Source organism: Amblyomma maculatum, chromosome 7 (assembly GCF_055883805.1).
Source record: "Amblyomma maculatum isolate TAMU_Amacu chromosome 7, ASM5588380v1, whole genome shotgun sequence".
In the NCBI taxonomy this organism is placed as follows: Eukaryota; Metazoa; Arthropoda; class Arachnida; order Ixodida; family Ixodidae; genus Amblyomma; species Amblyomma maculatum.
The window spans coordinates 54,523,441-54,535,993 of NC_139350.1; the positions used below are offsets into that span (position 1 = coordinate 54,523,441).

General features: G+C 46.6%; 1 protein-coding gene across 3 annotated transcripts in view; it reads left to right on the forward strand.

The window, feature by feature from the left end:
- Nucleotides 1–12,553, forward strand: part of LOC146183232 (organic cation transporter protein-like) — an 82,975-nt gene that overhangs the window by 42,429 nt on the left and 27,993 nt on the right. For all 3 annotated transcript variants that reach the window (XM_084608701.1, XM_084608703.1, XM_084608702.1), the window contains exons 6-7: nt 9,210–9,357; nt 12,427–12,515. In XM_084608701.1, coding sequence (XP_084464827.1) covers nt 9,210–9,357; nt 12,427–12,515 — 237 coding nt within the window. The remainder of the gene's footprint in view (nt 1–9,209; nt 9,358–12,426; nt 12,516–12,553) is intronic.

Below are 12,553 nucleotides of genomic sequence, written 5' to 3' on the forward strand. Positions count from 1 at the left end.
GTGCGTACACTGATACGCCGTGTCAGTGACATCAGCGTCAAATAAATGCTTCAAGTAGCATGATGGCCTTGTAATTAAAATCAATATTCTTTCGAAGAGATACACTTCCTATGCAAATAAGTTCGAAATAGCGCGGTTAATTACTCAGCGCAGCCAACGACTGTCCGCACTAGCTCATCCAAACGCAGCTGCGGCCGATCGCTCCAGCCTGCTTGGCTTTGGTCATCAGACTTCATTGTGGCGGTGCTACACCGTCACTGAAAAACTGGCGTCAGCTCTCAGCTCCAAGATTTGGATGTACCGTATCAGTTATCCAGTAGCAGTGATTCCCTACTCTTAAATATTTGTTTAATTAGACCGCTCTGATTCTAGCCCACGTGTCTGGTAACTTTCGTTTCTTTATCCGCATTCTTCAGCGCCAGTCATGATGTATCGCGATATTGACTGACAAATAGTCCAGCTTTCTGCTTCAGTTGTTTTCTCTTATGCTCTCGATGTTTTGAAAGGACCCTCTGAAAATGACAAAAACAAAGGGGTAAAAGAGGGGTAGTGAGGACTAACAGGACTTTACCAAGGTGAGAAGCCAGTTTAACGTGGAAGGATAAATGAGCAGAACTGTCAAAAGAAAATGTTCCATCAGGCATCAGAAAAACAAAATGATTTATCACTGACAGAGTCTAACGCGCCGTCCTCGTGAAATCGAGCAGTGAGTTGCAGCTTTTGGCTATAGCAAAGATGTGATTTCTAGTCTTTCAGAGCTTTACCAGGGACGGACCGCGTCACAGAGGCGAATCATTTCGTATACCTGCCAGTGCCTGCTGTGAGACTATGGTGACTCTATAAGCCGTTGTTTCGTTGGCCATCGTGCATATGATAAACCGCGCAGGACGGTCAAACTCGGTGAGTTTGTGTCATGTCGGGAGCAGATAAGCGTGATGCGCAACGCAAATGAGGCGTCACTCATTCTAAGACAGCTTCGTAGGGCGCTTTGCTGCTGAACATGTCTTCGCCCGCTTCTGTTCTACGTACACAAAGCGCGTATGGTCTTCCTGGCTGCCCTCGCATGACGAGCTGTGCGCCGCTTTTTTTTTTTTTTTTTGTTTAAGGCGAAAGCCTTTAATGGCTCATGCTGTCGTGGACAAAGTGTGTCCCGATTTTGCAGCGTTCTGATTGGCCGAGGCGGGATGCGTCCCTGCCATCTGCAATGCCACACTTGAACGCGCGCCAATGGACGCCACGCGACAGGAGCGATGGTTTACAGTTCAAACTCACACTTGCCGGAGAAAATGCGACAGATACTGCACCTTTCCTTTCCTGTAAACCAATTATAATTATATATAGCACTGCAACAGATGCCGACAAGAGGCTAAAGATGGGAGGCAAATTATATGATAGGAAGGGTAGGCTTTCGCCATTCTCCTCTTAACAGACATGTAAGAGACCCTGTAATTTTTTTTTAGTTTGACGTCGGGTTCGGCCTTTTAGAGCTTTAAGTGTTTTACGTGCTTTTGCGTTCAGGCGCTCGTCCTTTCATGCAACGATTATATACTTTATGACGCCCTAGATAAGCCAACGTGTAAAATAAAAGTACAGCCTATTGTTCGCATGGGTACTTTCATTACTTATACAGGCAAGAAGCAGGCTGACGACCACTGGAGTGGGTGATTATTGCATAGGCTCTAGAAATAGCAGGGGGAATTATAGTGGAGTGAGCAAAACGAGATTATTTTAATATCACGCGTATACATTTTTCGGCAAACAGAAGAACCGAAAGAAGGCATGAAAAGTCACGAATGGGGAGGGTAAAATTGAAATAGTTTTCATATTTTGAGCTAACCCTGGCATTGTGCAGAATGTGGAAGTCATGGGAAGATGGTGAAGTCTCGAAGCACTGCAGATTTTAAGAGAAGCTATTGAGGCAAAAGGAAATGGCAGTGGCTTAGCTTTGGTTAAGCCTGGTAAATTGCGTTAGCAATGGCCGCATGGGTACGCTTGTGTGTTCACTTGTGGTGTAGCTTGTGTGGTTCGATAATTTGACTATAGAGTAACACATGACACACAATGGTTACGACTGTTCTTCCGGCGATTCTTCGGCGCGCTGTCTTCGCTTGGTGGCATTGCAGCGTTCCTGAACACTGAGCAGTTATGTGTTCGTCAGTAGCCGACGAGGTGGAAGCTCTCGGAGAGCTAGAACGCAGTCGCCGAGCTTCATCTTGTGCACGACGCTTAGCACGACGTTCTTCACGTTCTTCCACTGTTTCTTGTGCACATTGTCGCTTCCTTGCCACAGCTTGTCGCTGACACCTCTCTTTAGCAACCTGCATAGCAAAGCAAACACGGCGAGGCCGAAACAGCGGTGAACCATCTGTTCGGCGCGGCAGCGGCGCCGCTGCAGCGCGCGGCGCGCCGACGGTGCCGCCATCTGGTGGAGCTCGGCGGAAGCAGTTGCTGTTCAAGGTCAAACACGGCGTCCGCCCGTGGATACGCGACGGCTCGAAATCTGGCGCAGTATTGCTATCGCAATAAAAAAAAAAAAAAAACACCGAATTAGCGGTAAGCGGGGAAGTAGAGAATTCCGGATCTCGCTGCAGAACAGATATTCGGCTTTAATCGAATATGATGAATTTGGCATAAAATCAGCTAAATATAATTTAAGAGGTTGTTACTAAGTACGCAGTTGAATTGGAGACAGGATAGTTAGACAGAATACTGGAAGGCAGTCTAAGGAGACGAAAGATCTGATTAAGAAAGCAAAAGCATAAACCGGATAGCACTGGCAGAGATATCAAAGCTTTTTTTTTTTATTGCGAAAATGTACCGTTCCGCATCAGTAATTTACATCTAGAGACCTAGGTCGCCTGTAAATGCGGAAAAAAGAACTTGTGTTTAGGTGTATGTGTCCAGATTATTGTGTCGGGGGGTCGGCTAGGGTGGTAATCCTGGCTATCCGGACCACCGTGCTCTTTGTGTGTGTCTGTGCGTTGCATGTTTGCAAATGCCACCGCTATGGCGTCCAACCCCGTCGTTTTGCTCGAGCTTGTATCCCGAAAGGGGCCCTTAATCTTGATTGAGCCGGTGGCGTTCGAAAGACGAGTTGTTTCAGTCAGTTCTGTATTGGCGCAAGAGTGCCTTGACTGGCCGCATGGAGCGTGATGCATATTTTTCAGGACTAGCGAAGCTTAGCTGGCAGTTTGGGCGGAATAGGGCGTGACCAGGCGATGGGTCGATATGAACGGGGGTAGTCATAGGGCTGTCTTAACTTTCAATCGCAGAAAGACTTTCAGGTGATTCAGTTTGCTTTCGGTCAGTCGATGGTAAGGTGTGCGATACGGGACACGTCTTGTCGACAAGGTTTGCTCGATTCGCATGATATCACTTCCCTTGAGGTCTTCAAAGTTGCTGAAGGTGCGACAAATTACGTAGGTATAAGCCACTTACGCGAACTGCTTCTTAACTACCTGTTTATTTTGGGTCGCTTTTCCACTGGATTCTAGGAGGCCGAGTAGGAGTCTGTCTATTTTCTGGATCAAAGTACCTGCAAGTTGGAGTTCGAGACTGGGTTTGGCTTTTTCGGGTCCTCGCGCGGGCACGGATAACGAGCAATACCGACTTCTCTGGCGCGCACTGACCCCGCTTTGGTCGCACAGTGTCGCATCAACAATATAGGCAATTGAAAGCCGGCGGGGCGGCTCCGATACGTTTTTTCTGCCTTCTTTTGTTGTTGGTACTCGCGTTCAAAAACTCAGAAATGATAAAAAAATATTGTTTATACGGCCGTTAGCTCTAAGACCAACATTGCCGCATTTGACCGATGTTTCCTTGTCTGATGGAGGCTTGACCCTGAATAGCGGAGAAAAAAAAAAAGCTGCAGCCGTGGACAGCGCCACGCCACGTACATACGTGCCTCGCAAATGGAGCGGCGTATCTCGTCAGGATGTCGCTATGGCTGAAGCGGGCCCATCCAGATTAGTTTAAGCATGAAGCGATTCTTGTTCCCATTGTCTGCAAAGTAAGGTGGACATCATCATGAGAGCTCGGCGAAGAGGAGTCTGAAACGGAAACCACTACAACCGATTTGCGTAGCTAGTCAGTTGCGAAGTAGGTTCGCCAACACTGCATCTCCAGGTTGAAGGACAGCGATAACAACCGCAGTACAACCAGCAGATCCTCCAAGAACGGGTAAAATTTACCTGTTATCGCCATCGCCATGAAATATAGAAGTTGCAGTAGAGGCATTTGTGCGGGCATTTTGATAAATGTTTCAGGAGTACGGATGGTGTAAATAATCGGGAAGTGATTTTTAGGCTAGGGGAACTGTGCAGTTTATGCAAACTACTAATATAGTATAACGGCGCATTTGTGGGCGAAGGCAGCTCGCAGTACTGTATATTTCTCCGTCCCAGTGTTCATAATTGGGATAACAATTCATAAATATTTCTCAGGTTCCCTTAAATTCTACTTAGAGGGCATGCATGCATACGTCGTCAAGCATGAAATGCCTGTTTACTCGGCTTAACAAAATGTAGCGATATAAATCCGGCGCTCAATGGCGCATCAATCCTGAACCAGTATTGAGCGTACACTGAAAAAAATGTTTGTTAAAAAAAAAACATTTCTGGCAGCTGTCTTGCCAGACATTTTCTGTTCTGCTATGTTTGCTGTTTTTCATTTTTCTGTGATTCTACAGTTCTTTTTTTCTCTTTACAACTGATATATATATATATATATATATATATATATATATATATATATATATATATATATATATATATATATATATATATATATATATATATATATATATATATATATATATATATATATATATATATATATATATATATATATATATTGTAGGGGTGTGTTTATTCGGTGAACCCAGATGATTCCAGCCGCTCAGGGGAGACTCGCAGCGAAGCGTCAGGCGTGGCGAAAGAGCAAGGCAGCGAACAACTTCTTCGTCCTTGAGAGCGGCAGCACGCGACGCATGTCAGTGGTTATATCGATGAAGATTACCACACTACAGTTTCCCCCCGGGCAGAGAAGGAGCCATCCTGGCGACTCATGGTGCCGAAAGGACAGACGGATCGTAGTAGGGCTTGATTCGGTCCACATGAACTATTTCGCGTCCACGGCGACGCAAGTCCGCAGATGGCGTAACGGGCTCAACTACGTAGTTCACAGGAGATGTTTTTTGAAGGACTCGGTATGGACCGTGATACCGAGCAAGAAGCTTCTTTGACAGGCCGGCGGTTGTGGCAGGAACCCAGAGCCACACCAGGGAGTTGGGCGCATATGAAGGCGCCTCACCAGTGTCACGATGGTGTTTTTGTTGCCACTGATTTTCCTTTGTAAGCGAACGAGCGAGCTGACGGCATTCTTCTGCGTACTGGGCGGCGTCCGAGAGTGGCGTCGATTCAGAAACATCAGGGCGGTAGGGAAAAAGCGCGTCCATTGTGCAGGTTGGCTCGCGCCCGTAAAGAAGAAAAAAGGGAGAGAATCCAGTGGTGGTCTGTATCGCAGTGTTGTACGCGTAGGTTACGAAGGGAAGAACGTGGTCCCAGTTGGAATGAGCGTCGTTGACGTACATGGCCAGCATGTCACTCAGAGTACGGTTGAAGCGTTCTGTCAGGCCATTCGTCTGAGGGTGGTAAGAAGTAGCGGTGCGATGAATGATGCGACATTCTTTCAGTAGGGCCTCGAGAGCGTCGCACAAGAAAACGCGTCCGCGGTCACTGAGCAGTTCCTTCGGAGTCCCGTGGCGAAGAATCAAGTTGTTGAGAATGAACAAAGCAACGTCTCTTGCAGAGGCAGAGGGTAACGGTGATGTTTCAGTGTAGCGAGTCAGATGGTCTACTGCCACAATAATCCACCGGTTTCCAGCAGGAGTAGTCGGAAGAGGGCCATAGAGATCTATGCCAACGCGGTCAAACGGACGAGCAGGGCAGGGTAATGGCTGCAACGAAACAGAGGACTTCTGAGGAGTTTTTCGGCGTTGACAAGATTCGCAAGCGCGCACGAAATGTCTAACGAAGCGGTACATTCCACGCCAGTAAAATCGCAGACGTAGGCGCGTGTAGGTTTTCAATACGCCACCGTGAGCACATTGTGGGTCACCATGGTACGCAGCACAAATGTCGGCGCGGAGATGACGCGGGATGACTAGAAGCCACTTCCGTCCATCAAGCAAATAATTGCGGCGATAGAGAAGACCGTCACGAATGGAGAAGTGGTGTGCTTGGCGGACGAGCGCTTTGGATGAATGACCGGCAGTAGGACTTGAGAGAAAATTCAAAAGTGCATTGATCCAGGGGTCATTCCGCTGCTCGGTAGCCATGTCGATAGTTGTAAGAGTCGACAAATCGTAGGCACAGACGTGGTCAGACGAATTATCTCTAGGCAATGGCGAGCGGGAAAGAGCATCCGCGTCCGTATGCTTCAGGCCTGATCGATAAATGACATGAATGTCAAACTCCTGGAGACGAAGAGCCCAGCGAGCAAGGCGACCGGATGGGTCTTTCAGAGAGGCAAGCCAGCACAAAGCGTGGTGATCGGTCACAACGTAAAACGGTCGACCATACACATAAGGACGAAATTTTCCGATAGCCCAAATAATGGCCAAACATTCCCTTTCTGTGACTGAATAATTAGATTCTGCCTTTGTCAATGTTCGGCTGGCGTATGCCACAACATACTCGCTGTAACCAGGCTTACGTTGGGTAAGGACGGCACCAAGCCCAATACCGCTGGCATCAGTGTGGATCTCCGTAGGCGCAGCCGGATCGAAGTGGCGTAGAATGGGCGGCGAAACCAAAAGGCGGCGAAGAGTGTCGAAGGCTGAAGTGAAGTTCTGTAGAAGAGCAGCGAGTTGATCGCGTTGTGCGGGTGGGAGATCTGCGTCAATAGCTTGTTGAAGAACATCGGGTGGTGTCGAAGCGGTCGCTGTATCGCAAGAGCTGAGCACATTAACGTCTAATGAAGTAGGCGTTGCAGGAAGAGTATTTACAAGCGCGGGATCAAGTTCTTCAATACGACCGAGACACTCGCCGCGTAGCAGGACGGACGGGCACGAAAATGGATTTGAGACGTACATTGCACTAAGGCCATCTTCGAACTTGAGGACCGCAAATGGAAGCAGGAGGCAGGGATGGCGTGAAGCGGCGTCGGAAGGTGTGAAGAAGACAGTCGAACTAATAACGCTTTCACAGGAGAGTGGAACGAGGGCAGCAGAAAATGGAGGAATGTCTGTGTCACTGGCGACGAGGAGTTTTGCAGGCCGGGTATATATATATATATATATATATATATATATATATATATATATATATATATATATATATATATATATATATATATATATATATATAATATATATATATTGTAAATTGACATAAATATTCTGTTATACGGCGTTTTTTGTTTTTGGTCGCAGTTAAAAATATGATGGAAAAATAATCTTTTTTTACTCGCCTTTCATTCCACATGTTTTGCAGCCTGCAACAAAAATACAATTGTGTTTTTAACACAAGGTAAAACAGCGTAAAAACCACACACAGGACGCAGACAGGTGAGACGAACACAAGCGCTGACTACATAACTTCTGTAGGTTCAAGCTTTGACAAAATGTTATGGCCTTGTTCTTTACCTTGTTTAAGGACACTTTGCTGCATTCGTCGAAGGATGAACCGATGTCTTCAACGGCTTTGGTCACGTATTCGTCCTTCGGTAACACAGCAAAGCCTCCTCCCTTGCCCGCAGGAAGAAGACAAAGCTGATTGTTCTTGAGGTAGGCCACAGTCTCGCCGAGAGGTAGTCGCTTGCTAGCCGGCTTGCAACGGTTCAGGACGTCCCCACCTTCGGAAACGCAGCGTTCCACTTCAGCCTCAGCAGCGAGTCTTGAAACCTGTCGGACCAAGCTCAGAAGCTCAGGAGCTCGGATCGCTTTCGCTCTACTGCAAACTTCAGTCCTCGAGCCAGAACGTCGTGGGCTGCCTTCGGAATCTTGACACCTCCGAGGAGGTGAACGTTGTTTCTGTTCAGTGGTGGTTTCTTCGGAACGAGAGTTCAAAGATGTGGGAGTGACAACTGAGCTCCTGTGGCAGCATATCCTCACACATCTTCGAACACTCGTTCCAAAGAAACCACCATTGAACAGAAATCACGTTCACCTCCTCGGAGGTGTCAAGGTTCCGAAGGCAGTCCACGACGTTCTGGCTCGAGGTCCGAAGTTTCCAGTAGAGCGAAAGCGATCCGCACTCCGGAGCTTCTGAGCTTGGTCCGGCAGGTTTCAAGACTCGCTCCTGAGACTGAAGTGGAATGTTGCGTTTCCGAAGTTTGGGACGTCCTGAATCGTTGCAAGCCGGCTAGCAAGCGACTACCTCTCGGCGAGACTGTGGCCTACCTCAAGGACAATCTGCTTTGTCTTCTTCCTGCGGACAAGGAAGGAGGCTTTGCTGTGTTACCGAAGGACGAATACATGACCAAAGCCGTTGAAGACATCGGTTCATCCTTCAACGAGTGAAGCAAAGTGTCCTTAAACAAGGTAAAGAACAGGGCCAAAACATTTTGTCAAAGCTTGAACCTACAGAAGTTATGTTGTCAGCGCTTATGTTCGTCTCACCTGTCTGCATCCTGTGTGGGGTTTTTACGCTGTTTCCTTGTGATGATCAACTAACTAGCCCGCAATGTGTTATTCAAGCCATTTTTAAGACGAAAGCCTTGCCAACTCCATCTCGGGAATATCTCTCGGCGTTGGCAAAACTCGATGGTACCTATAAAGTTGTCTAGCCACCGAAAGGAGGCAAGTGGAAAATGCATAACAGATATCCCTCTAGCAGGCAGCCAACCAACTACGGACATCAATGTTTCTCCAGTAGTTTTCTTTCGAATCGAAATTGTTACGCAGCCCATTGTCGGACAGCGCCTTGGGGGTTGTCACACTATTTCGCTTTCTATTCAGCATTCAACTACTATTCAATGAAATATGAGTTTGCGGTATAAAATACAAGAGACGGCAAAACTGTATCGAAGTTTTTGCCTTCCAATCAAGGTTTCGGCTGGAAAAAAAGAAAATTACTGTTTTTTCGATGAACAAATTTCGGTCAATGCAGTAGAACAGCTATTATTTGTACGGAACAGAATTTGTTTTTAAAGATACCTGTAATTTCACACACATTTTTTACATCGATACGTGTTCTATTCCTGTACAGCATCCTGCAAGAGTCTCCACGATGGCTGCTGACCAAGGGCCGCATCGAACGTGCCGAGAAATCTTTGGTGCGCATACTACGGATTAATCGACGGCCCGTGCCCGACATGGACCAGATCATGAGCGACCTGGTTCTCTTCGCTAAGTCGGTGAGCGCAATGAATTTCATGCTGCGCGAATCGGCGTTAGTTTTAAACATGGTTGACACCGTATTAATTCGATATCGTTCAGCGCCCCATGTCACAGAAAAGCCGGTGTCGGAGTTGCGATTGTAACGCGAAAATCAGAAGAAAGTAAAGAAACAATAAATGTTTTGTGGAAACGGTTCCTTCGCACTGCGAGACGAGCACGCAACCACTACGCCACAAAACCGCATTGCTTCTCTCCGAATAAAGGTGGACTTTATGTATTATGACTGTCGGCTAATGTTTAGGTGCGTCATAAAAAACTAATTACGGAAGTAATAGTTAGGCGAGTAGCAAATAACATTTCCACTTTGCTTACCTGTGATGCGGCACTCACTGGCAAATTCCTTCCATCGGCGCTGCCGCAACAGATAGCGTGAGCCGCCGCTTTATACATACATCATATTCTTCAGAGCATTGGGGTATAAATTACAGGCGAAGCTTAAGCGTCCTCTTTTTTTTTTTTTTGTATCGTTCTTAAAGGAATGAGGGCGAATGGCTGTTGGCCTGTGCGGGTGGATCACCGTGATCGTTTTTTTTATTTTTGGAGGTCAGATTGTTTACATTGCAACACGAGCATATAAAACCAAGTGACAAAATAATCTGGGCCTCTAGCAAGTTGGTAGTTTGAGCCACGCATGCAAGAAATAACGAACTGCAGTGCCAGTACCAAAAAGTGTAGAATGTGTAGACCCTCGGATTTTACAAAATATGCTGCACAGAAAGCAATGAAATAGGACGAGCATCACAAAACTTACAACAAAAAAAATGAACAAAAACCAACAAACGATATTGCTTACAGACATGGAAATAAAACACAAACACCATGCCAAAAGTAATGGAAGTTTTTACATTATTGTTTTAGACGCAGCAAAACCGTATAGCTTTTTATCATAGCACACCATTTTGGGAAGATACGAAGTCATTTTTTTTATTCATGGTATCTTTCTAGCAGACTGTTGCTCTCATTAGCCGCATTGTCAACGAATAGAGAAGCTTGCGGGGCGCTGATCTCCGATGCCTCATTCAGACATTTCTTGTTAGTCGCCTCACCTTACCCTCACTTATACCTGTACTACAGCTGTCAAGAACGACACCGTGTTGAATGCCTTATCAAACAGACATAAAAGGCAGCTCTTAATTTCCACTGCTGGACTCCACCGATAAACTCCCGGCATTAGGAGTTTATTATACGACGACAGAGCTCGCGAAAGCTCATCTCACCGGCCAATACGAGTGTCTCGCCCACACCTCCACTGAACGTCACATACACTCGAGATGCTATTGCTGGGAATAGATTTCGAAGCAATCATGGCGGAGAAGGCCCAGCTTCAGTCCCATTTCACGGTAACCACTCTATAAGAACATTAACCCCGAGCAGCACGAGCAAGCTCGAAGCAAGAACAGGGCTAAGTCCTTACAAAATTTACTTAACGGATCGGGCATTGGGTCACCGCCGACGCCGCCGAATACCCCGATGTATGGTATGGTATGGTATGGTATGGTACGGTACGGTACGGTACGGTACGGTACGGTACGGTACGGTATGGTATGGTATGGTATGGTATGGTATGGTATGGTATGGTATGGTATGGTATGGTGCAGTACGGCATGGTAAGGTATGGTGTTGTATGACATGTTATGGTATACTGTACGGTACATGTAAAGCCACTTTGAGGTGCCGTAGCAAAGGGATCCGATAATTTCGACAACCAGTGGGTGTCCTTTCACAAGCACGACATCGCACAGCACACGGCCACCTTGTGTTACAATCTCCATCGAAATGCGGCCGCAGCAAGTCTGTGACGCCCGGCTCAGTAGCCGAGCGCTTTAACCATTCGCGGTGGGGTTCTTACCCACAAGAAAACAATTAGATGCAGTGGTCCTCGTTCCCAATTAATGCTGCTCTTTACGGAGCCAATAAATATTTATTCGCGCAGCTACTAACAATTCTTTGTAGTCCATAATGTCGAGCCTTGTCTGGAATGATGGTTTGGTTTGGGTTGATGGCAGATACTGTGCGGGATCATTGCAGATACTGTGCGCTACAGTGCGCAACTAGCTGACATTACTGCCCGCCTAATCTATATGCAAACACTGTCTCATTCTATGGGCCCCACGGGGCTTCCCAGCAGCAATATCCTTCTGCGGCAATTTGTAAACTAAGCGGCCCTCTTTTATTTCCCCGAGTGTAACTCAAGTAAGAAGTCAAACTTATTTCACACGCCTGTTGTGCCAATGCCATGTATTAGAAATAAGCTTTGGACCATGGCTGAAATTCTTTAAGGAAATTTCTGCCGTCACATCTGGGACCTTATTGAAAATATTGCGAGAAAATTGTCATCTCAGCAACTGCTAGCGAGAATGCCCTTTTTAGTGTGAAACGATATGCCAAGGCAAACAAAAGAAAGAAAACGGGCATTCTTTGTTCGACGATCGACGAGCACGTTTGTTGCTATCGCCGCCGCCGAGTTGCTTAGTTCTTTTGCGTGCGCAAGTCAGCCCAATAAAGAGTTTCTTCAGCGCAATCACTGACTCTTCGCTTGTGTCATCGACCTTTTCACCACCACCCGTGACAATATAAACAAACTAAAACAAGCATAGAGCAAAATTAAATGTACCAATGTACAGTTTGGACGAAGCGAATCGAACATCGATCCCCTTTACGTTTCATTGCGTTTCCATACTTCCATGCACTTATAAGCTTCTTCTCCTACTCCGTGTAAAAACTCCAAAAGACAGGGGGAGGCTATGCATGCACTATAATTCTTTTCTATGACGGCATGAAATCTCATGCAAGCTCAGGCGTGCGCGATCGAAACGGCTGCGTCTTTCTGTGCTGACCGTGTTTCAATAAATTTTAAGGCTGACCTGCAACCATATCTGATTCTGCATTTTATTCACTACCGGTGCGATCAAGCAAGAAACATTACCCTATCGGTCAGTGCGTTTTGAATAGCAGAGTTGTGTACCGCATTTGAAGAAATGTTTGAAGCTATACTCGCGGCCTCTGTGCTTCCTCTTTTTCCGCAGGAGTCAAAGAAAACGACGGCGTTCCACTTCGTGGACTTCTTCAGAACGCCTAAATTGAGGCGGAATACTCTGGTGCTCTTCGCTCTGTGGTGAGTGCGGTCATGTTTGTCACTTACCCTTCGTTGAG